At 36.3% G+C, this 26,862-nt stretch overlaps 1 protein-coding gene across 1 annotated transcript in view; it reads right to left on the bottom strand.

The window, feature by feature from the left end:
- Positions 1 to 4,349: 4,349 nt before the first annotated feature.
- Positions 4,350 to 26,862, bottom strand: part of Zpld1 (zona pellucida like domain containing 1) — a 64,248-nt gene continuing 41,735 nt past the window's right edge. The window contains exons 5-12 of the mRNA XM_042676981.1: positions 23,252 to 23,433; positions 21,663 to 21,735; positions 17,958 to 18,055; positions 16,213 to 16,293; positions 14,199 to 14,370; positions 12,970 to 13,078; positions 5,566 to 5,595; positions 4,350 to 4,525 (exon numbers count right to left, since the gene is read on the bottom strand). Of these exons, the coding sequence (XP_042532915.1) occupies positions 4,350 to 4,525; positions 5,566 to 5,595; positions 12,970 to 13,078; positions 14,199 to 14,370; positions 16,213 to 16,293; positions 17,958 to 18,055; positions 21,663 to 21,735; positions 23,252 to 23,433 (921 nt within the window). The remainder of the gene's footprint in view (positions 4,526 to 5,565; positions 5,596 to 12,969; positions 13,079 to 14,198; positions 14,371 to 16,212; positions 16,294 to 17,957; positions 18,056 to 21,662; positions 21,736 to 23,251; positions 23,434 to 26,862) is intronic.

The following is a 26,862-nucleotide window of genomic DNA, read 5'->3' as shown; positions in this document are numbered from 1 at the left end:
TTCTGTCTCCTACCAGTGAAGTTCCTTTCAGTCAATGGACTTAGCTCCTAGAATCCAGTACTTCTCCATTGATATTTCTGCGACCCTTTTGTAAGCTCTTCACTTCTCTGACCTGAAGTCAACATTGATGTCATTCTTCCTCTCTCCTCGGCCACCAGCACTTTGAATGCCAACCAAATATCACATCGGTTCATTGAGTATTTCCAAGCCATACCTCCTGTACTGTTTTTCTTTGTGATGTAGGGTAATTTGACATGACTCAGAGCACAACAACTCCCCCACACATGGCCATGCCTTACTTCCATTTATTCAGTGAATATAAAATAGGAGTTTTTTTTAAAGAAGCTACAAATTCTAATTATTAAATTAACTCTAAATATTGTTTAATTAAATTAGCAAGATAACAGAGTAGTGACAGGGAACCACCCTACTTCTTTCTAGTCAAACAGATTTAGGGCCCAAGCCTACACTTCAGCTCAAGAGAGTAACAAGAGAAAAATATAAGTAAAAGAGAATCTCCAGAACAAAGAAGTATTTATATCTCGTACACAAGAGGACAGAAATCTGCAAAGTACCCCCCCACACACACCTGAAGCACAGCTAAACTGTGGTCTTGGCCATGTTGCAATCCTGACCAGCAAAGACAGCAACATACCTGAAGCTCCAGAATTGCCAAAACGGGAACATGAGACAGTCATATCCAAACTCTTACCTCATGCTGCTAGTCACCCCAGAACCAATGTCAGGAAACATGACTATCCCACAGGGGACCCCTTCCTTGGAAGATCAGTGCCAGTGGTGTCCCAGAATGCTTAACCTGGAGCCCCCCTTCACCCTTACACCCAAGAGGGATACCATACTAGAAGATGGCAAAGAAGCTAAAGCCTTTTTCACATCCCTTCTTCAGTTACTTGCTAAAGATCACTGGAGACAACCCTTCTCCCATGCCAAAGACCTACAAGGTCCAGCAGTCTCTGAGCCTGGATCTGGGACAGGATGTTAGAATAGTGTTCCATACCTTGCAGGAACCTCCCCTGGGCTAGAACTCAGTCCAGGACTCAAGTCCTCCCCACCCTGCCTTTTGTGAGCTCACATCAGAACCCAGACAAGGGTTAGGAAGGCAAATGGCTGTGCTGTGTCCTGCAAGAACCCACCACCAGCCAGAACCAAGGCCTGGACACTAGACCTCTGAATCCTGCCTTGCAGGAACCTGCATCCAGGCCTGAATCCAGGCTGAGGATCCACCAGCAGGCCAAAATATATAGGCCATACTCCACTGCTGGGAACCTACCACAGGGCCCTAACATCTGGCCAGGTCCCATTTCACTGCCTGTGTCACTTTATGCTGAAAGCTGTCAAGCACGAAGTCTGACAGGGACCCATCCAAATATACCACATCCCACCACCACTGGACTTAATACATGAACTGATAGGCTCCTACAGTCCCTGATCCCAAATGCATAAATCACAGTTTGCTGGCAAGGCTCATCCTGAATGCTTGTGTCTGTGATATTCCCCAAGCTCATGGATGATCTTGGAAACATCATGGAAAGCCCACTTTGTTGGACCAGATTCTCCCTAGGTCAGTTCAATACTGCTCACTTTCAATCCACCTTCCCCTCAGATAAAGAATGAAAGCCAGGATGTGCTGGGACTTTAATGACTGACTGAAACTCTGGGAAGAAGCTGAATTCTTTGTCTTTCCATGTTTTACTGTATCTACCATGTTTTAAAATTGTAGGCTCCGTTTTATCCAGAAGTCAAGCTCAAGGAATAGGGTAGTTGATATATCCCCAACATAGGACCTTTAACAGGAAATTCAGTACTGAGAAGAGAGATATCCACCTGCAGAAATCACAACCTTACCCCTTGTAGCTTATTATCAAGCTAAATCTTTCTCAATATTCATGTAAAGTAGGAATATTAAGTAGGAATAAGAAATACATTTTTGCAAATAAAAAGATCAGCATTTTCATGATATTTAATCATAATTATTTTATTAAACAATCATCTTTTACATATCATCAGACCTTACCCCTGAAGTGCCAAAAAAACACAGTTTGAGGTATTAAAACTGAGGGATATTTGCACATATTTGTAAGGTTTTCATGCTATGATAATCATACACTTGAGCATTACTAAATACTACCTAAAACTACAGCCTCATAAGCTGCAAACTGTATGTAACAAGCCTGGTTTTCTCAGAATAACTGATTCTTTCATTTATGATGAAAGGGTAGAAAAAAATATGAGACTTAAGTTGCTTCCAAAATGATATACGTCCATGGTTCAGCTCTGTAAAATGGAGTATGGAATTTAAAAGGTCAACAGTTGAAAGAGTAGCTATCCCCAAAACAGAAAATCAAACTATCAAACCAGCTTCAATGATATACTGTCCTATTCACAGAACTTTATCTTCAGATCAAAGGCAATTCTTTTAAGTTATCTGGAGCAAGTTTACTGAAATACTTCAGTATCATCCATGTACATACACACTCACATTAGTAACATGGTTAATATTGGTAACACAGACTAAGTTCAACAGGGTCAATTCAAAGTTATTTGATATTACACAAAGAAAAAACTTTTTTTTTACTAAATTAAACATTTTTAACATTGAAAAATTAGAGACTTTTCAGACCCAATTCACTTTGTATCTGTATCTTGAAACAGAAAAGTAATTACAATTCTTTTATATGTATAAACATTTGTTCATGAAATCTTCCAGCAACTTGAGGAGAATGTTAGCTTTTTTTCAATTTGATGATTAATTTAATTATTAACTCACAGTGTAGATACTCCACTTGAAACAAATCTGAAATTTTGCAATGATTTGCATATAATAAAGTAAGCCCCAAAAATGGGTCACAAGCAAGGTGTTAACAGTTAGTGCAGCATTCCTAGGAACTGTTCAAGCAATGTTGTTGTTTGTTCTGGAACTTGTTTTACTTGTTCAAATTTGTCAACATACTAAACAAAAAGAAGGATTTGGTTTTATTTTCCTTTTCAAATTTTTTGTAAGAACGAGGTTGCATAAATTTTGGCCTTTTAAAATAAGTTTGTAAGACCTATAGGGGATCAAATACTCTCAGAGTTTACTCTTAGGGGAAAATGTTGTTTGTTCCATGATGATAACAAACCCTAACCTGAAAAAAAAGGCTTCATTACACTATTTCTTCCTCTTGACATCAACAATTTAAGGGAAAAATGAACAAATTTTTTCCCACAGAGATTACAGTAAGTTTCTGTAAACTATCCTTAGTCCAACTGACCTCCTTATTCTTGGCTGGAGGTTGCTGGAGGGTAGAGAAAACCTAAATCTCTTTTTTTTAACCCTGTTTTGAAATACCATTTTTAGGTGGGGATGATGTCCTCACCCCACAACCAAACATTGTTTTTTGATGTGGTGATATGAGAATTAAGAATAATCACTGCACCGTTGCCTCCATGAGAGAGACAAGGCCAACAGCCGTTGAACTGTGGTCTTGGGAGGAGAGATAACCCTGTGCTGATGCTCTCCCAAAAACAGGAAGGAGAAAACCATCACTGCATTCCTATCCAGAGGAATAATGATGCAGGAACACTTAGTACCATTTCAAAGCTATTCTTACTGTGTACCACGCAAGTGGACACCACAGGCCCCACATTATAGAATACATTTCCCAGGAATTTTTCTAGGGCATTTTTTTTCCAATGAATGTCATCAGACATGAAACACAACCCCAAATACAGGGAGTCATAGAATAAATACTTAAATTTAAGGTATGCAAATTGTCCAATACAATACCTTAAGCTGGACTTATCTATAATAAAACAAAAAACAATTGGCATGTTAGGGCCACATACACAATTTTAATGTCTTTGCATTGTGCCTTTATGCATAGTGGGGGGGAAGAATGCATCAAATGCATTTGTTTCTATGTTTACATGCTATGTCTTAAAACAACAATCAAAAGAAAATTTAGGACTGGGGTTGTAGTTAAATATGAGAGTGCTTGCCTAACATGCACAAGGTCCTAGGTTCAACACCCAGCACCACAAAAGAAAAAGAAAAGAATATTGAAATAAAATAAGGTGTGACTTATTGTGTAATATTGAAGGCCTGGATTTTTTGTTGTTATTTCAAAAGGTCCACTGGTGCTATAAAATTAGGGTCGGCCACATGTACAGATGAAAATAAGCATGCTATCAAAATCCTTTCACTATCCTCGTGCTAATGAACTATACCATGAAACCTATCAGACTACAAATACTAAATGTGGCTGACATTCAGTATAGATTGTACACTGAATACAGTCACTCATAGTATAGTCAATAACACCTTCTCTGGAGAGCAGAACCTGATGCAGTCACTCAAAGACTGGATTTCTTATGCCATTCAACACCAGACTGGTGGGTCCCTTCCTGTGGAGAAGGGCTAGTGAGCACAGGAGAAGAGCAAAGCTCAGAACACCCAGAATAACCATTCCTGATATCAGAGCACTGGTGATGGCATTTAGCTGGAAACGAGGCTCACCCAGAGAACCTGCAGGAAATGACAGAGGCATAGTCAGAGAGGCTTCAAACCATGTTTAGCTCACCTTCTTCCAACTTAGGCTTCCCAAAAACATCTCTCAGCAAGATCTTACAAACAACAGTATGCTATGGAATTCTGCTCTAACCTATTTGACAGCAATTCAAAAACAGTACTCAGAAGTGATGATCTTTGTGAGAAGTCTGGAATCCTATAGGCACCCAAATCAAAACTAAAACCAAAACAAATAAGAAGAAGAAAAGAAACTGCCAAAGCTATAAAATATTATAAAAATTGATCATAACATCAAAAATCCTCAGTAAACTGTCACTTAAAATAAAAAACAAGCCAAGCTCTGGTGGCTCACGCCTGTAATCTTAGCTACTCAGGAGGCTGAGATCAGAGGATCACAGTTCAAAACCAGCCCAGACAAGCTTAAAGTCCATGAGACTCTTATATCCAATAAACTAACAACGCTCGACAAGAAATGTACTCATTGCCTTACTCATGTAACGGTAACCCCTCTGTATCTTTACAATAAAATAAAATTTTAAAAAATAAATAGCCAGGGGCTGGGAAGGTGGCTCAGTGGTAGAGCGCTTGCCTTGCATGCCTGAGGCTCTGGGTTTGATTTCTCAGCACCACATAAGCAAAAAGAAAAAAGCCGGAAGTGGCGCTGTGGCTCAAGTGGTAGAGTGCTAGCCTTGAGCTGAAGAGCTGAGGGACAGTGCCCAGGCCCAGAGTTCAGGCCCCACAACCGGACCCAAAAAATAAATTAATAAATAAATAAATAAATAGCCATAATTGGGGCTTTGGCTCAAGAGGTAGAGGACTATAACCTTGAGCAAAAGAAGCTCAGGGACAGAGCCCAGGCACTATGGTCAAGCCTCAGGATTGGCATAAATAAATAAATAACTATTAAAACAAATAATAAATATATAATAAATAAAATGAATTTTTTAAACTGTGAAAATAGATCTTATTACACTAACTGTAATCAAATATTTTTAAAACATAGCCTGTTTATTTGCAATACATGTTAATTATCTTACCATGCTGGGAATTGTTGGTTGGAGTTTCATCTGAAGGAACAAAACAGAAAAAGGGAAGTGACAATATTTTCTTCAATTATTTACTTTATAAATTTATGACTTCATAGTAACTTTTAGTCTTCATTTCTATTTACTTCCTTCCACCACAAGTGTCAGGGAGAAGGAATAGATGCAATCTCCCATTTTCTCCTCCCTATGCTGCATTTAACCATCTACCTGTTCCCCAAGCCCACTTACTGCCAATGCCTTGAATATGCAAATACAACTACTACCTGTGCTGCGTTATATTCTTTCCTGCCAGCTTTCATTATTATCTCTACATGCAGGTTAGTGGGGCCAGTAATTGTTAACAGCTATTACATCTTTTATGGGCCTGTAACCTACCTTTTGTTATTCTGGTATAGAGAAATATTCATATTTAGTCACTGCATCTCAAGTGTCACAAACATAATCTACACAAACATCATTTACATCCCAAGAAGACAAATTCACACTTAATAACTAAATGAAAGGAAAACATGACTCCTGAGCCTGAGCTGTTGTTTTATTTGCATCTATTAAGTGAAAGACGGAAGCTGTTGATTTTTCACTTTCTTTAGCAAACACAATAGATGAAATGGATGATTACTTGCTTTTCCAATTTTTGTTGCCAATTTGTAATCCTATCACTATTAATTTTTGAGCTCTGGAACTTGTGCAGCTCATGTCCGTGTTAACATGTGGGTGCGAATTTGTTTTTGATTATTTTTGTATCCATAACGTGTGCCATTGACTATTCATTGCTGGAGAATAAATATTATTACAATAAATGTATTCCATGCAGTTTATAAAGAGCTATTTCATATGCTAGCACATTTAATGCCTACAGTAGCCATGTGGTCTAGATAATATTGCTACCCCCATTTTTCAGATGAAGAAGCTTCCATCTGTCTCAGACTCTGTGGTAAAGTAAACATATGCTAAGTTCCTCTTCATAATCCTTTTTCTAAAATAATATAAACTAGTCAAATGTGGGCAATAGTGTAATGAAATGAATTTGAAATAAATAGTGGGAGAACCTTATAGAAATTTATGAGGTATCTGATGGCATTTCTTTTCAGATACATGAATCTTGGCAGTAGTGATAATTTTGCTATCTGACCCTCAAGTACAGTGCTCAAAGTGAATACAACATTCATTTGCAGGATTCTTACGAATGATTTGGTAGCTGGGCGCTAGTGGCTCATGCCTGTAATCCTCGCTACTCAGGAGGCTGAGATTTGAGGATCGAAGCCAGCCCAGGCAGGAAAGTTCCTGAGACTCTAATCTCCAATAAACCATCAGAAAACCAGAGGAGGCACTGTGGCTCAAGTGGTAGAGCTCTAGCCTTGAACTGAAGAGCTGAGGGACAGCACCCAGGCCTAGAGTTCAAGCCCCACAATAGACCAAAGAAGAAGAAGAAAGAAGGAGGAGGAGGAGGAGGAGGAGGAGGAGGAGGAGGAGGAGGAGGAGGAGGAGGAGGAGGAGGAGGAGGAGGAGGAGGAGGAGGAGGAGGAGGAGGAGGAGGAGGAGGAGGAGGAGGAGGAGGAAAGAAGAAGAAGAAGAAGAAGAGAAGAAGAAGAAGGATTTGGTACATTGCAACAGGAAAAATAAAGAAAACTAATGGAAATCCTAACTTCCAATCAACCTACTTTATAAATATACCTCCACATGGAAATTAATGGGATGAGTGAACTGTGTTCAATTCATCCAGATATCCTGTGTTCTTTTTCCAAAATAAGCTGCCTCACTGGAACATGAGAGGAGCATATATCACCATATTATGCTCTATTTAGACTTCTTTTTTTTATTAAGAAATCACACATAACAGCTTTAAAAACTTTTTTCCCCCTATTATAGCCTCTGGTAGATAACACATGTAATCCTAACTACTTTGGAGCCTGTGGAAAATAGAGATTTTAAGCCAATACAAGCAGAAAAGTACCTGACTTTACAACAGGAAGTCTAAAATCAATAGAACATAGTCTAGACACACACCCATAAAGGAAGTGAGGCCCCGTCTCAAAACGACTATCGCAAAAAGGGTCTAGAAGTATAATTTGGTAGTTTAGCACCTGTATAAGAAATGTGAGAACTTGGGTTCAACTCTAGTACTAACCCCCCCCCCAAAAAAAGTTTGTGTTAAATAATAATAAGCTCCATGTGACTGGAGTCCCCATGAATTCTGCATTCTGAAACCAGGAAATCTCTATTTCCCAATTTACCATGAACCTCTGTGGGAATAATATCCTAATAATCCTAGTAATAATAGCCTGTGAGGACTTGGCTGTAGAAAAAAAAAGTAAATTTCTCTGTGTCTTGAATAAATTGTCCACCCAGATGAGGCCAGATCTAGGTTGCAGAAATGAAAAACAACAGCAACAACTCCTGCCATTGGAAGACTGCTGAAAGCAAAACAAAGAGAGTTGGTGGACCATTTGACATGGTGTTTGAAGGTAGATAAAGGTAGAAAGGATTGCTTTTTCCGGTGGGTGTTCATGCAATTACATACTTTTGTATCATTGTGATAAAAAGCACTATCTAACCAAGAAAGGGAAGTCAGATATTCCCAGGAGCCTTTTGTCATCCTCAGATCCAGTCGGTCTTATCATACACACATGTGCTAAAAGAAACACACCAAGATGTCTGGAATTAAAATAAAGTGGAATAGTAAACTTGGTAGGATTTTCAAAGAATATATTGCTATCTGAGGATCCATAGGAAAAAAAAGATATTTGTAGCAGTACCACAGCTGTTGGAAAGCCAGAAATGGCAGAGATCCTGTCATTATGTACTGCCTCTCACATAAAAAGGTGGAAAAATTGGAAATGTAGACATCATTACAAAGATATATGCAGGATAAATATTTTTCCATATCTATTGAACTATTTTTAAATTATCTTTTATCTCTCGCTAGTAAAATGAATCATAACTATCAATTCAAAAACCTCTATACTTTAAAATTTTTTCTTCTATATAAAATGCCTGTTTCTTCTGAACTCCAAGATCCCTGGGATCAAGTTTAAGGTTCAGATCCTAGAAAAGTGCATGTCTCATGAAGGAGTTAAATAAATATGCCTATATGAGTTATGTGAGTTATTATTGACTCATTAAACTCACTGATATCAAATGGACAAGAATTTGGCGTGGGCTTTCTCCATAAAAAGTTAATTTAGTGAAACAGGAATTTCTGTTTCTTGTGTTTGTGCTAAAATTGTACCCCATAGGCATTTTTCCACCTAAGATGTCTTCAGATTTGTGAGCTGCATATAAGAACACTTCAGTCATGTTGAAGGTTTTCATTCTGAAAAATTAAAGTATAATTAGCTAAAAGATTAACATTGTTGGATAAAAATAACCAAAGTCAATTTGATTTCATAAAAAAAGCATGACAAAACAAGAGTCGTAAGGATTTACAACTTATTTAACTTGGCGTAAGCCAGACATCTAGGGGAAAAGAGTGGTTCAATGAATAAATAGAGCAAAACTTCCAACTATCAGAGCTTTTAAGAGGGCAAATCAAGCCCGAAATTGGACTTGTCTATACCAACTTGGTCATAGGACTGGGAAAATAGATTCTACCAGATGTAAGCAAAAAATAAAGTGAAACAAACAAACAAAGCCGTAGCCTTGGTCATAAAGCTGAATATTAAGTTTGCATAGCATTTGCCTGCAGAAGGAAATGGCTTATGTTCCAAACTCAACGTTCATGTAGAATTTTTAAATTTACATGAATATTAAAGTAGTTCAGTGCAAACATTGCTAAACATTGACACTGAAACAGTGAGGCCATCATGCAAACCAGAAAAATAAAGACTTCTGTTAACTATCAAAATAATAAATAAAATAAAACTAGAGCATATAAGAGAGAAATTAAGGTATCCTGGAGATATGAACATGGTTTGGTAGTAGCTTTTGTTGTGGACAAATCCAAGGGGACTTAGAACGCTCTAATGTGCTGACGAAAAGGGTAGAAACAGGTCAGAAACTGGAAAGCAAGAAATCTGAGTGTCAAAACAGCTCACTGAAGTCTTAGCTTAGACATTCCACGCAACTGGACACTGGATGTATGAAATTTACAACTAGAATAGCTGGTTAGCTATGCTAGAATTGGGTTTACTTGTGAATCCTCACTGAAAGTTGAAGATCTTAGAAAATTGTTTTGGCTTCTTTAAAAATTACCTTGCATTGTGAGAGTACTCAGTAGACACTATGTGGAAAATGAACTATGCAACTCGTGGAGGAAAGCAAAGAAAAACAAATGTACTCATTACCTGATTATGAAATGGTAACCCTTTGTACAATACTTTAATAATAACAATAAAATTATATATATATATATATATATATATATATATATATATATGTTGTGTGGCTTGAACTCTGGGCCTGGGCACTGTCCCTCAGCTTTTCAGCTCAAGGCTAGAGCTCTACCACTTGAGCACCACTTCCAACTTTTTCTGCTTATGTAGTGCTGAGGAATCGAACCCAGGGCCTCATGCATGCAAGGCAAGCACTCTACCACTGAGCCACCTTTCCAGCTCACAAAATTATACTTTTATAATTATCTTACAGTAGCAAATTATTAAAAAATGTTAATATCCAAATTTTATTTGACCCAGGTAAGACAGAAATGAGATTATTAAGAAAACAAAAAGCATTTACCCAAAATGAACAGCTGGATGAGTGGGTATGTGGTGGTATGCCTGGCTAGCAAGTGTGGGCTCTTGTGTTAAAACCCCAGAAACACTAAAAATTCCCAAATAAACAGAAAGATACAAATGTCTCCATTAAGGTACTTTTCCTAAAGCAAACTGTCTTCAGACATGCTCTATAGAAAAACAAAGAAGGGGGTAACAATATTCGACAAGAAATGTACTCATTACCTTACTTATGTAACTGCAGCCCCTCTGTATACATCATCTTTACAATGCTGAAGCATTCCTAATTATTGGCAACCAACTGTGAATTTCCTTCCAATGTAATTCTATTAGCAATTTCTTATACTTACATAGATATAAGAATTGGGTCTTTCACAAACACTAGTCATCTTCTAGCCAGTCATAACATATACCAAGACCATAGAGAGTAAAGACTGATTTTGAAATTTCATATTTAATAAATTTTTGCATTATTTAAAAAGTCTATTAGTGTCCATTCCAATAATGGTATGCTTATACAAACACAGAGAAGTGAATAATTAAAGCAATCAGCTGTATTTTGTTAGCCAAAGCCACTTTTTGCTTAATTATACAGCTATTTCTGGCCAACTTACTTTAACTATGAGATGAGCAGAAAGGCAATATAACTGAGACAGAGCAATAATCTTGCACTTAAATATAGATCGAGAAAACATAATTAATATATAATCTAAACCAGAATCATTCTTTTGTTAGATAAGTCTGCAACTATAGCTTGAGAATCTTTTTTTTTTTTTTTTGGGTCTGGTCGTGGGGTCTGAACTCTGGGCCTGGGCACTGTCCCTCAGCTCTTCAGCTCAAGGCTAGTGCTCTACCACTTGAGCCACAGCGCCACTTCCGGCTTTTTTCTTTTTGCTTATGTGGTGCTGAGGAATCGAACCCAGGGCCTCGAGCATGCAAGGCAAGTGCTCTACCACTGAGCCACCTTCCCAGCCCTAGTTTGAGAATCTTGAAGCATACTTTGAAGGGAAAAAAAGCCTTTATTTTAAACATAAAGAAATTTTTTATTTTTTTATTTTTTATTTTTGTCGGTCATGAGGCTTGAACTCTGCGCCTGGGCACTGTCTCTCAGCTCTTCAGCTCAAGTCTAGCACTCTGCCACCTGAGCCACAGTACCACTTCCAGTTTTGTGGTCGTTTATTGAAGATAAGAGTTTCATGGACTTTCCTGCCTGGGCTGGCTTTGAACCACGATCCTCAGATCTCAGCTTCTAAGTAGTTAGGATTATAGGCATGAGTCACCGGCACCCAGCTTAAACAAAGAATAATGTTCTTAAATAAATGAGGTAAAACCTCAAGTCACGTATCTTGTTAAAACCAAAACTAGACCTAGAACCAGCTTTTGCCAGCTTCAGCCCCATGGTATTTTCTCAAACAACAGTGATTTAAATCTATATTCCATTGCAGAGCCTGTATGGATATGTGTGTATTCATATATGCACAGATGTTTCTATATATGGGTACATAAATATATTAACAGTTATGTCTATATGTTCATGTTAACCTATGTGCAGGAATGAGTACCCTGTATGTGGTGTATAATTCAAGATTCCGCAAGGAAACAGTACTCAAACTGACAGGTGTAATGCATATTTAATAGGACTATTTACAAAGAAATAGTAAATTCACAAAAGAAAGTTGACTTTCCTAGGCAATGAGTTTAAGAGTAGGTTTCAGGAACCCAGAGAGAATAGTTTTATGGCAAGTGTCTAATGGGAATAATGACTTCACATTTCTGACTAAGGCCAGGCTTTTGACAGCACCACCTACTGGCCAAGTCAGAAATTAGTAGGCAACGGAGTGTACAAATGGATGAAGTCTGTATAGGTGACTCATGTCAGGGGCTGAGAGGGTAGAACAGGAAAGGTAAAGTGGAAGGGTAATGAAATATCTGCAGTGCATGGTGTGTGTGTGTGTGTGTGTGTGTGTGTGTGTGTGAGAGAGAGAGAGAGAGAGAGAGAGAGAGAGAGAGAGAGAGCTAGAGAGAAAAGCTGAAACAGAAGCAGTGAAATTTAAGTTTCTTAGCAGTTTAATATTTACGAACTATTTTGAGACTTTATTAAAAGCCAAGCCATAAGCCATCTTAGAAAAATCTATTGCTAGACATATACTAGTTATACATTTTTCTAAAATGGCTCATGGATTATCTTACCAGACAATCAGAAAAGGTCAAAAGCTATGTACATATGACCATATAAGATGATGCTAAGCGAAATGAACCCCAAAGATATGGACATGAGGTTTTTTCCTTATCGCTGTTGTTTTTAATGTACTATGTGATTTTTTTGTTTTGATTTTTTCTCCCCTCTATGGTATAACCCCTGTTGTCACTGTATTTGATTCCAGTGCCTCGCATCTTGTATATACATTTTTCTGATTTGGGGAGGGGAAGGGAAATTACAAAATGCTGAAATAAGGATACAGGACAACCCATTGTAACAATGAGAAGTAAAAGATACTATGTTGAAAAAGAACATTACAACCTGGGGAGCGGGGAGGGAGGAGTTGGGTAGGTGGGGCGAGAAGGGATGGTAGGGGAAAAACAAAAAAGGGGTAACAATACTCGATAGGAAATGTACTCATTACCTTATCATGTAAGTGTGACCCTTCTGTACAGCATCTTTACAATAAAAAAAAAAGTTTAAAGAAAAATCTATTGCTGAAGACACAAGGAGGAGCACTCATACCACTTCTAGTGATGATGGGGCCGGCAGAGAGGATGGCGCTTCCGGAAGTACTCTGGGGACTCCAAGTGGTCCTGCTTGCAGCATCTCTCTTTTCTCTGTTGCCACAAATCTGAGGTGTTAATGAAAGCAAATGAAATTCCACACCAGCACAAAATTGTTTCTTTATGGCCATTTGGAAAACAGATTCTTTTGAAAGAGATACCACATGTTTAATTTTATTCATTTCCTTCTGTGCATTTATTTAATTACTTGGCATATAACAGCTACAGTGTTTCTTATCCTGGCTTGGGCCACATTTCTTATTTCCTCCCTATAATAGTGCATCGCCTCATTAATTCACATGGCTCAGTGACTCTCCTGAAAAGAGCTGTGTTTATCAAACTTCTCTACTTTTATTTCCCCCAAGTCTTCAATAAATTCTCCACAATATTGGTCAGCACCGACCCAAGGTAATATGAACTTTGCATTAACTTCCATCTGATAGGGCTAGTTAGGACAAAAGCGAGCAATGATCAGGAAGAATAAGAATGAACTGATTATAAATACCATTAGTGCTACTTCTGATTTTTAATGTTGCTTGCATTTTTCTTAGGTTAATATTAATTCAACCTGTCAGATCCAAATTTTAGAATTAAAAAGATCAATACTATTTATACTTGGTGTCTGCATACAATTCAACCTACATCTTTTAGAGCATTTAATTTTTGATCCATTTGATCCTCAACTAATGTTTTAGCATGAGCCTAGCCCCGTTCCCAAGTCTTCTCATCTGCCTACACTCTGCCCATCCTGTAATGGATGTCTACAAGTTTGAGCATCCTTTCTTATATGGAGTGTCTCTTGTACTCTCTGCTTCCTTGGACATCATTTGTCTTCATATTATAGCTTCAGCCCCTCTGCTTCTCCTCCCCTCCATCTTTCTTGTAGTATTCATGTATTTGTCATCATTTACACCATAAGATATTTTTTAATCCTGCTTCTTTTTATGATCATTGCATGATTCTGAAACACAAGCCCATTGAATCCAGAATTCATTAATGGATCATTTCTGTGTTCCCAGCTTGGCACAAAGTAAGCATTCAATAGATTCTTACTAAATGAGTGATTTGAGTTCTAATTCCCACTGTCCAACCCATAATTTTGCTCACAGAAATTAGATGCTGACATCTGCTAACCTTTCAACACAGATTAATGCAATCATTTAGAATAAAACTTAATTTAACACATACCGGCATCAGGAAGGGGCAGTCATCAGCTCTGCAGAGCTTGGTAGCACAGTGCAGGAAGACGGTGGACATTTTCTGATTCTTGTGCTTCACAAAACGGAACACTTCAAATGAAAACCGGCCCCGTTGGCTCCTGCCATTTTCAATGACGGTAGTCTGAGGGTCTTTGTCACAGCTATACGACAAGGAATGTGAAAACAGGATATTGTTGAAAAGTACCAATGTATTGAGATTTGTTGATTGATTTGTACAGTATTGGAGGGAGTCTAATTACAGTATCAGCCAAGAGAAACTTGCTATGTTACAGATACTTACAAAGAGTATAAGCTAATTTAATAATTATTGCAAGAGTAAAGAAAATGTGGTATATATACACAATGGTATTCTATCCCTGCATCAGAAAGAATGACATTGCCCCATTTGTTAGGAAATGGAAAGACTTAGAAAAAATTTTATTAAGTGAAGTAAGCCCGGCCCAAAGAAACATAGGCCCCATGGTTTCTCTTATTTGCAATATCTAGTGTATGTCTGAGACAAGCAGAAAAGGTCAGATAAGTTGATGTTAGGCGAAATGAACCCCAAGATAAGCATTCAAATGTTTTTTTCTTTCATGTGATTGTTTCTAACATATTTATAAGATGATTTCTTTGTTGCTTTGTATGTCCCTCCCCCATGATATAACCCCTGCTTTCACTGTATTTGATGTTGGTATAATTTGAGGAGGGGAAGGGAGAGAAACAAATCGTTTAAGTAGGGATACAGGTGGACCCATTGCAACAATGAGATGTACAAGTCGTTATGTTGAAAAACGAACTTTACAACTCTGTTGGGGGGGGTTGTTGGGGGAGATAGGGGGAGATGGGAAGGGATAGGAAGAGGAAACAAAGGAGGAGACAACAATGTACTCATTATCTTGCCCATGTAATTGTAAGTCCTCTATACAGTATTTTCACAATTAAAAAAAAAGCTAAAGAGGTCAGTTTCTGATCACAATATCACTGTCAGGTTTTAGGAGGATTGTACATTCAGAGAATTCAAAAATCCAAATAATATAAAATATAGCTAGAAATATATGTGGTGAAAAGTCTCTTCTCCGGTCTGAACCCTTGTCTAAATATCTCTATGTTTCACCATCTTCAATAACACCAATAGATGAGAATATCTTAACACTATAAAACCTATCAAATTTTAAACATATAATCAAATGAGATGAAATCTTTTAAGGGTTTTGATGCATACTGGCATGTTCTCCCAAAATTCTTGTGCAGATGAATACTTCCAGTAATAGGATATATGAGTGGCAGTGACCATACCCTCTGAGCATCATCTTAGCCATGATTAGCCAATAAAATATATTCTTTTGGTTTCCCACATATTACTCTCATCATGTGTCAATAAGCTGCAATGATCTGAGCTGAGTGCATTTTATAAGCATGCTTAGAAGACATTACATAATACTCAAGTCTGTTCTGCTGTCAGATAAAAATGCTGGAAGGGAACTAGCATGATGAAATGTTTTATGATCAATGTCCCTTTTTCCCAGATGTAGATTACATTCACTCTATCATTGTCGACTGAGACGTGTAGCTGCAGTTATTGACCAAGGGGGGGAAAAAGGAGTATTGGCTATATTACTTTTCTATTAAATACTGATAAATGAGCAAAAGAATGTTGCATGTTGGGGCCTAAATTATTCAGACCATTAGTTTGCTTTAACTCTCCTTTTGATATCTGATGAGATGAAATGGTTATAGGTAATTAAAACCCTCCTACTGTCTTTCTACACTGAATACTTTCCTACCCATGCTTTTCCTAAGACAATGAAATAGTCCTGTCTTTTCTGGACTTTACTTGCAACTTTCACACAATAGCCTTATCAGTATTTTGTGTTTAAAATTCTTCTAGACTGCTGTGCTTCTATAATATGAATTCCATAATTTGTGCATCTGATCTAGATTTCCCATTTTCATTATCTACAAATTGGTCTTTGGTATCAATACAGATCTCTGACACTTACCTAAGAAAGAGGTCATATCGAATATCATCATTTGGATTCCCTGATGGTGTTGTGTAGCAAGAATCCATCAAGACATTCCATCTGTAGAAACAAACATAATATACAGTCAGAATCCTCATTGGGGAATTGATAGTTAATCCAAAAAAAAGTAAATATTGACAAACTTCTTATCCCATGGCAGATCATTTTGTATTGCTAATTTTTTTTAAACAAAAACTTCTTGTCTATTCAGATTTTCTACTAAATTCAAACTGTTTAAAAATCTACAACAAACTTTTAATCCTATGTAAAAGCTAATAGTACACCCCAAATGGGTTAAAGGCAAATGAGTGGTCAAGGTCTGGAGAAGAAGAAACTCCAGGTAAGCTTCACAGACAGATGCTTCTGAGCTTCACTATGTAATTGTCTTTCATCTTCAGAAACATAAGATTGAAAATATTATGACAACAAATACAGTCAAGGTTTGATGCAGTTTATATGACAGAGTCAGGGAGATGGGAGTGGCATTCATGACACTTCAACAAATAGAAGAAAGCCATGAGGCACATGCAGTTTTTCTCCACCAGAACAGATTGAATCAAGATTTATATACAGTGTAAAAAATCATAAGTCAATAAGTAAGTAAATAGTCTACCAGAAAGGAAATGTCAATAAAATGTAAAAAGAAAATCTTGGGCTTGTAAGGTGGCTCAGTGGTAGAGCGCTTGCCTTGCATGCATGAGGTCCTGGGTTTGATTCCTCAGCACCACATAAGCAGAAAAAATAAAAAAGCCAGAAGTGGCACTGTGGCTCAAATGGTAGAGCACTAGCCTTGAGCTGAAGAGCTGAGGGATAGCGCCCAGGCCCAGAGTTCAGGCCCCATGACCAGACTCCCCTTTCCCCGCCCCCCGCAAAAAAAAAAAAAAATCTTGTATGTAGTCACATGGAGCTCAAGCCATGGTTAAAAACTTAGATAGGTAAAAATAAAATAAAATAAAAAGAGAGAAGATAAAGAAGTACGAAATTGCTAGAGTATCAGAATACCAGCTGCAAAGTTTAAGGAGTAATACAGATGTCCCAAATAATTCATTAACATCTTTGTATTTTTATTTTTATTTTTTTACTTTTATGGCAGTATTAGATCTTTAGTTTTTGAGTTTCTTTTTTGGGGATATTTTTCTGGTTTGTTTTTTGTAATCTCTCTCTCTTTTTTGGAGACAGGGTCTCGCTACTTAACCCAGATTGGCTTCAAATTCATCATTTTTCTGAAGAACTGGGATCCTTTTCTATTTTAATCATTCCAAATCTCTTAAGTGTTATATAAAAAACTAATTTTGCAGTAATTTTTCTGAAAAAATTTTAAGTGATTCTGTCCCTGACTTTTATGAAACATCTTTTGTTATCTAATAGTTATGTATGAGTTTATGCATATACACACAAATGACAAGTGTTCACAAAATTACTACCTATAGTTAATCATCTTTCTGACAAAGAAATAAAACATTCCAGTATTCCAGAAGGTCTCTCCAGGGCCCTTCAACTCACTCCCCCTCCTAATCTGTGGAAACAGTTGTTATTTTCCAATCAATGACATTAAACTAGTGTTACCCCTTAAACTTTGCGACTGGTTATCTCTTTTTATTGACATGACTAAATAGTGTGGCAATGATAGTATTTTTGAGTCAAATGTGAAAGTGAAAGAGGTGACTTTAGGATGCAGAAGACTTAAGTGTCTGAGCAAACAAAATAGAAGCATTTGAAAATACCTGCCATCCAGATTTGTAGCTTGCACAGATGCAAACACTTTGGTTTTCAAAGGCAATCCTATACTCGGGATAATTAACTGCTGACTGTAGGTTGAATCCTAATGATGAAATAATAAACATCTCTCTTACTTCTCTGACAACATCATGTTTACCACTTAGAACATCATTAGAGGGGTTAAAAAGGGGGAAGTAAATTAAGATAAATCTACATAACTAACTCCAAAAACAATGCATGAAATCCTAATTTCTGACAGAATTTCTCTTAAATCATATTCTTACAACAAGTTGGATTACCATGCAAAAATCATTTTCTTTCTATCGTCTATCCATATGTTGTGGTTAATGTTCACCATATTAATTATATTCATTAGTCAGTGGTTATTACTCAGTTTGTGAAATATCCAATGGCCAATGTTTAGTTTACTTAAGTGAGCATTCAGCTTATTCAAATTACATCACTGACTAGTATTCAATTTATTTAAACTGTATCAGATTCAATTCAAGCTCTTACTGTTGCAGTATCAGGACTTAAATTTTTGGTATCTTTAATTTATCTGATATCCTTTATCTTGTGATTTAAAATTACCAAATTTCACTAAAAACCAAAAAGTAAAATAAAAAGAACCACACATTTTCTGAATTCCAAAATGTACATCATACAAGTCTTATACCAAAAGTTTTTGTGAGTACCAATACAAGACTCTCATGGGTTTCTTTTAAAGTCTTCAGTCTTATTTTAGACTATTCTACAGTTTATTTATCCCTCATCTATAGTAGATAAAAGCTAATCAGAAATGTAAAATTTGATAGTGAAGAAAAAGACTGGAAATAAAAAATTTGAAACACAGACAACCCTTCATATTTTGAGAAGTCAGATCCTATAGCTTACAAAAAAAAATGTTTTCCTCCAAGTTTAGTAGCAAAATATAGTGGGGTTTTGTAGCAAAAAAAAATTTGTAATTTGAAGAAATAACATCTTTTGAACTTTTAAAATGAAATAATAAGAGTTAGATGTTTTACTTAAAAATTGCCGCCATGTGGAATATTTCATTCTCAAATAAAACCACACACACACTCACTCACACACACACACACACACACACGTGTGTGTGTTTGTGATTATATGCTGCACTTGGAAATTGTGCTTATATTCCTTTCTATATTTCTAATTATTTTCTATATCTCTGATAAATGGTACTAGCTCTTCTAGCCATATCTGATAGGTGATGGTTTTCTTTAATAATTTTTCTGACTTCCTTTTCCAATGTCTCCAAGTAAAGTACAATTGATTAACATTACTGGTTTTTCATCTCATGTTTCAGCAATATTGTTGCCAAGAATGCAAAAAGTTCTTCTCAAATATACACTACAGCTAAGTCATTTGAAAATGAAAGATGACCCAGTTATAGTTTAATATAAGTCCATATGACTCAAATCTCCAATTAACTACCAAGAAGCTAGAAGTAGAGCTGTGGCACAAGTGGTAGAGTGCTAGTCTTGAACTAAAAAGCTTAGGGATAGCATCCAGACCCAGAGTTCCAGCTCCAGGACTGGCACGCACACGCACACACACACACACACACACACACACACACACAAATTCACACAATGTTCAAGAGGGGAAGTCAACTAAATGTGAACTATGGTGTCTTACTAGTGACCATTTATAAGCTATCCTACTTTATTATTTGTCACAGTAATATCACAATATATGATAATAGAAGAAATTCTGTCCAGAGGCAAGAGGGGGTTATTTACACCTATAATTCTCTAAAACAATTGTTAATTTTAAGAAGATTTACCACTAGTTTGGAGGACATGATTGAATTTTACTACATGTGTGATTAATAAGGAACTGTTAAAATCCCTATTTTTTAAAGTTCAACCACTAATAATACCTTTACTGAAAAGTAAAATACCTTTGGCACTACCTCTTTCATTAATGTTGTGACATAAAATGGGTTAGGTTTTCCCACAGAACCAAAATATAAAAGTCATTTTTACATTATACTTATTCAGTATAAAGATTACAGAACCAGGCATAGTGGCTCAAGGGGAGGATTGTAGTTCAAGACCAGCAAAGGAAAATTAGCAAGACCCATTTCAACAATAATGCTGAGTGTTAGTGGAGTGTACACAGGAAGTATGTAGTGGAGCTACATAGGTGTAGAAGGATTTCAGCCTAGGGTTTGCAGGTAAGTGGATGGTACAGGTGAGTGGAGGGAGAAGGTGGAACTCAGAACCTAAAACCAAAACAGTCTGGGCACTTGGCCTAAGTGGTAAAGCATCTAACTAGCAAGCACAAAGTCCTGGGTTCAAACCACAGTACCACTAAATAAAATAAAAGGGAAAACATGTAGAGACTGAAAGATTATGTCATGCTGGCAACAGGCTTACAGTACCATTTCGAATTGTAAAGAAGAACTTCACAAGAAAACTGTCTTCAAAACCACATTTGTACATTTTGATTTTCTGCTTTTCCCATGAAACAATCATTTAATTTCACAGAAAACAAATGTATAATTAAATGGAATGTGGATATATTTTTCATTTTTTAGCTTGGAAAACCTCCTATTTATCTCACTCAATTATAATATATATCCCTGAATCAAACCAGTCACCTCAATGCTACCACAAGAGCTTACATATATAACTCATTGGATAGAAACCTTTCAATTAAATATAAAAATTGCTTAAAGCAAAATAAATAAATAAATGTCTAGCCATATTGAAAACAAATATTGCCATGGGCATTACAGAACCAAGTTAACAGGCATCTCTATTTGCAGAAGAAAGTTGCCAGATGACAGAAAAGCAATCTTCATTCCAATACATTTTAATTTGTTGTTTAGAACTCAGAGATGTCACACTACAAACTTACAAACATGATTTTTTAAATGCCTTTGGAAAAAAGTCCTACTACAATATTTATAGCTCATTATATTCCAAGTATAAAGCACTGGCTTTTAAATCAGTTGCATGAATTATAACTCCGTGCCATGATGACATGAATAATAATGCAAAAAATCAGATTCATAATTTACAAAAATGTTGGCTGATAGATTGAAAAATTGATATTTAAATCAGGCATTTAAAATGTATGAATAAAAATTTTTAATCAACATGAAAATATCATTTGGGGGATTAATGGTATGGTTATAAATAGAACCCGTGTATTTTTTTCACGTTTTGCTGCCACTCTCAATATTTACATGACAAAACTTTAGACAATGGTCTGTTGTCAATCCAAATTATTTCAGATATGACACAATTGTCCTTATCCAAAATCCAGACTGAAAATATTAACACATTCATCACCAAGATGTCTCCTAGAGAAGAATCCTTTGGAATTCCTGCACCTTTCTATCACAAAAATTTGATTTTCAAACTCTTGACCCTGATTATTGCTAAAATGCACACTCATATATGTGCACACGTACTTAACTTGATACTTGCCATTACTATTATCAAATCACACTTATCGTTTAAATTCTCAATCATCTATCAATTTGTAGAAATGTGAATGGAGCTTATACCATACTTTCTGACTAAGCAATATGAAGTTGGAAGCTAAGATGAATAAATGTTACCCAAGAACAGCAGGGTTCATGTGACTTTCAGTAGATTTTTATAGAAAAGCTATTCGCCTAAATGGCTCCTCACAACAGCGAAAGGGAAAATAACATCTTTCACCCGTCAACATACGTTATAAAGGAGTAGGCTCAAAGTGCTGACAAATGTTCCATTGTTTTCTCGCACAGAGATAGCAGCTGAGGACCTAAAACAGATTTAGAAGAGGGAGAACACTGGTGAGATTTTAAATTAAAAGTTTTAGGTCTACTTGGAATGTTTAGGTAGATTTCAGGCACCAAAACTCTTAAGCTCCTAGAGTAGGCGATACCATTTGAATCACGAGACAAATAATGAAAAAGCAAGGGAGATGAAATAAAGATAACTGTCCTTTATATACTTTTCATTTATCAAAAAAATCCCTTCTGTGTTTTGCATTGCGTGTGTAAGACATTTTGAAAAATATTATCATTTTGTAAGAACTGAATCTCGTGCACATACACTTTCTTCAGTCCCATTGAAAGAGAAGTTTCATGAGATCCAGGATTTTGTTTTACTTTGTTAATTGCTAGAACATTGTAAAGTAAGCATGATAAATATTGATTGGATGAGTGAATGAATTCCTACAGCAATTAAAGCTGAGAAATTCATTTAATGTTGGCGGTAGAGGATAAAAGAGAGTTGCTTCTCTTTACATCTGTAGTCTTTGGACCAAAGTCTTGTGTTCCCATTTTCCTCATCAGTTTGCTTTTGACTAAAATGTGGATCATCATCATTCTGTTGTTAAAGTTAAGTATGGGTATTTATTTTAAACTGAGTCACCATGTAGCCTCCATATTCTCTTGTAATTATGACAAACTATAATTTTGATTTCATAATAACAAACCCCATAATACTGGAAAAGGAAAGTTATCTTTCCATCACCATATCTGATGAAAAATATTTGACAAATCCAAGTGATGGTATTACAATATGAACATAATTGTGTTTTGGAGTGTGTACTTTAGAAATAACAAATGATTGGGACTGGCGGGGGAGGGGGGAGGCTGGGAAGGGATGTGAAGGGTAAACAAAGGAGGAGGCTGCAATACTTGGTAAGAAATGTACGCATTATCCTGCCCATGTAATTGTAACCCCTCTGTACAGTATGTTCACAAATAAAATAAAATATTAATAAAAAAAAGAAAAAAGAAAAAATATGAATCATTTAATAAACACTGGATATATTGGTCTACAAAAAAAAAAGAAAGAACAAATGAACACATGGTTACAAACTATAGCCTCAGTCCATGAGTAGAGTTCCTTGGATCTAGGCCATGCCACCTCTCCTAGAGAATCACAGAAACTCCTCAGAACTCACGGCAGCAGAATCCAACATGCCTGTCCCCTTTTTCAAGCAAAAAGATCCAAAAATGTAGTGACCAAAGCAAGTGTTTACACTTAAACCCTGGAAATACCACCAGGTCTCCAGAACTGCTTAAGTAAGCATGGTTCTTAGGCAAAACAAAAGAGAATTCATGGGAGGAGAAAGAAAGAGAGAAAGATAAGCAGACAGACAGCAACAGAGGAGACAGAGGAGAGACAATAAACACAGAAAAAAATAAAACAAATGGCTCCTATTAAATTGTCTGAGTCTGACTTCTATCTTTCTAGATACCTCAAATATAAGAAATAACTCTAATATAAAAACAATAGGAGAAAGCAAGAATAAAACATAAACTTACGAAGCAAGTTGAGTGTTATTAACCAGGTATTCCAAAGGGTAAGTACAACTAAATTTATAAAGAAGCCCAGGTAGATAGCTGATGATTGTTGGTGGGTCTGGAGTATCAATATATCCTGAAATATTTCCTATTTGTACTGAAGTTGAATTTCCATAACCAGTGACACCAGGAATTGTGGAGACCTGTCAGAAAAGCAGATCATATTTAATGATTAAATTTTCATGCATGTGTGTATGTGTATACACACATATACATATTTACATATACAGGCAATTCCTATGCAAATAAGCATTGTATTAGATCTTTTCTAGGTTTCTGTTCAATGGTTACATGCTGTGGTAATGAAATTATGCACAAAGAATGTTGTTTATAAATCATTAATTACATCTTTTAAGTAAATGAAAGTTTATATTTATCCAAGACACTTTACTCATATTTCCTACATAAGAAAGGAAAGGGAGTAAGGAAGAAAAGAGCCCATAAGGCTACAAGTTCATAGGAAGCCCCATAAAAGGTCCAACTTCTCAGGCATGGTTTAAGATTCCAATTAATCTAACAGTATTTTCCACATTAGCTTCTAATCTTTAAGCTTCTGTTCTTGATAGGAATGTTCTAGCCCCAAGACCCTTCTTGCTTTCGTCTTGCTCATACTGCTTTCTACTTCAGGCAGTAAGATATAGGTCTTTCCTTTTTAGGTGTTTTTCTTCCCTGGGAAAAAGCCAACTCTGTATTTATCTCTGTCATCACAGTAGGTTCAGTAGAGGAGCAGCTTGATCACAGAGCTGGGAGTTTACCCCTTCATACTCAAAGCTCTTTCTGAGCAGGGGCCAGCCAGGTCATATCTACAGCTCCAGCAGCATGGGCCTCACAAATAATTTCTGGACAACGTTGAAGTCACAAATGTGCTCAGGATTGGTCTTCTGTTATTCATGGAGATGCTCATTCTCTTCCAGTTGTCACAGTTTATAGATACCTTTCAGACCACCGTGAACTCCCACAAGTCATGGCTATCTTATGTATGTATTTTCTTGGGTTTGCTTATTTTTTTATTGGACTCTCAAACAATACTATAATTGAAAAGCTATCATTTTAAGAATACAGTAAATATGTTTCTAATTTTTATAAAATCAAAGATGTAATATGGCATCCAACAAATATTTTAACAGATATTACTAAATCCTTTAAATCCTAATTTTCAACTAGGGGATAAATTTTATACATGAATCTAACAGCATATAGGCAAAGTTAAAACTCTAGCCAATCCATAATTGTGGAAACAATCTTTATGAATAAAAACATTTTTATTCTAAACCAATAATTTAGTAATTTAATTTTACTCATAAGGAATGTTTTCACAGCAGATTCCAAATCTGGAAATATTCAAGGCAAAATATGAAAAATGAGCAAATCTTCTTCACTTCCCAACTTACTAAAGATAATAGTTCTGTGAAAAATTCACACGGCATACACACACACAGAATAGTTTTATATTAGAGTTATTTCTGCTCTTGAAAACATGGTGCATATATAAAAAAAGACACATTTTCCTGACTTTAATTTTGTATCATTTCCTAACCAGGAAGACAGGGTAACTTAAATCCACGAAAGAAGGGCTTTAGGGTATGATAGGAGGAGGCTGAGCCTCCCACCGTCTACTCCAAAAAGGAACAAGGCCAGCAATGACCAACATGCCTCACGCTCCCTTAGGCCCACTTTATAACCTCTCTGCACACAACTCAGAGAGATAAACAAATGTTTTTAATCAAAAGAGTCAACAATACAGACCTGCAAACTTGTAACGGTCACAAGCACAATATTCTAACTGTCCTTTGGGAAAAGATAAGTAAGAAGATTCAAATAAATCTCTTTGCCTGTCTTCCAGTCCCTACCAAATTTAGACACCAGGCTCTTAGAATAATAAAGCCTTCTCTTTTAATTCTAAACAATAATTTGAAAAGAAAAAAATGAAATGTACTCGTTACTGACTTACATAACTGTAATCCATCTGTCATCACCTTTACAATACAATAAAAATTATTTAGAAAAAAGTGAATGTCAATTTCTCCTTCTTTACTTTGCTAGGCTATATCACCAAGATTGCATTTTAACAAGCAAAATAAAAACCAGTCCTAAGTAAATTTCTTTGCAATTAATACTCATCAAAAATGGCCCGTTGGCAAGATTAATTAAAAAAAGAAGAGAGGAAACCCATATTAATAGGATTAGGGATGCCACGGGAAACATCACAACACGTACCCAAGATATCCAAACAATTCTAACAGACTACTTTCAAAAGCTGTACTCTCTAAAGGAAGAAAATCTGGCAGAAATGGATGCATTTTTAGAGAAATACAAGTTACCCAAACTGAGCAAAGAAGAAGTTAACCAATTAAATAAGCCAATATCCTATAATGAGATACAGGAAGCTATCAAAAGTCTTCCAACAAAAAAAAGCCCAGGACCAGATGGATTCACAGCAGAATTCTATAAGACCTTTAAAGAAGAACTAATACCCATACTCCTCAAGCTCTTCAGAGAAACAGAGAAGGAGGGAGCTATCCCAAACTCATTCTACGAAGCCAATATCACACTCATCCCCAAACCAGGCAAAGACCCAACCAAAAAGGAGAATTACAGGCCAATCTCCTTGATGAACACAGATGCAAAGATCCTTAACAAGATTCTAGCTAACAGAATCCAGAAACACATAAAAAAAATAATACACTATGATCAGGTAGGCTTCATCCCAGAGACACAGGGATGGTTTAACATACGTAAGTCAATAAATGTAATCCAGCATATCAACAGAGCCAAGGTCAAGAATCACATGATTATCGCCACAGATGCAGAAAAGGCCTTTGATAAAATTCAACATTCATTCATGCTAAAAGCTCTGGAGAAAATAGGAATAGAAGGAACATTTCTAAAAACAATAAAAGCCATTTATGACAGACCAATAGCCAATATTATACTTAATGGGGAAAAGCTACAACCAATCCTCCTAAAAACAGGAACAAGGCAAGGATGTCCACTGTCTCCACTCCTCTTCAACATAGTCCTAGAACCCTTAGCCAGGGCAATAAGGCAAGAAAAAGACATTAAAGGGATCCGCATAGGGAAAGAAGAAGTGAAACTATCCCTTTTTGCAGACGACATGATACTATACCTCCACGATCCCAAAAACTCCATCCCCAAACTTTTAGAAATCATAAGTCACTTCGGCAAAATAGCAGGATACAAAATAAACCCACAAAAATCAGTTGCCTTCCTATACACTGATAACGCACAGGAAGAGAGGGAAATAAAGGGAGCAACCCCATTCACAATAACCTCCCAAAAAATAAAATATTTAGGAATTAACCTAACCAAAGATGTAAAAGAACTATTTAATGAGAACTATAAAAAGTTAAAGAAAGAAATTGCAGAAGACACTAGGAAATGGAAAGACCTCCCATGCTCCTGGATAGGCAGACTTAATATAGTAAAGATGGTGATACTTCCAAAACTAATATACAAATTCAATGCAATTCCTATTAAAATCCCAATGACGTACATCACTGAAATACAGAAAACAGTCCAAAAATTCATATGGAACAACAAAAGACCTAGAA

This window comes from Dipodomys spectabilis, unplaced genomic scaffold (assembly GCF_019054845.1).
Source record: "Dipodomys spectabilis isolate Male_0828 unplaced genomic scaffold, ASM1905484v1 ptg000032l, whole genome shotgun sequence".
NCBI lineage: Eukaryota > Metazoa > Chordata > Mammalia > Rodentia > Heteromyidae > Dipodomys > Dipodomys spectabilis.
The sequence above is the reverse complement of the archived record's forward strand: the minus strand, read 5'-3'. Positions and strand labels throughout refer to the sequence as shown.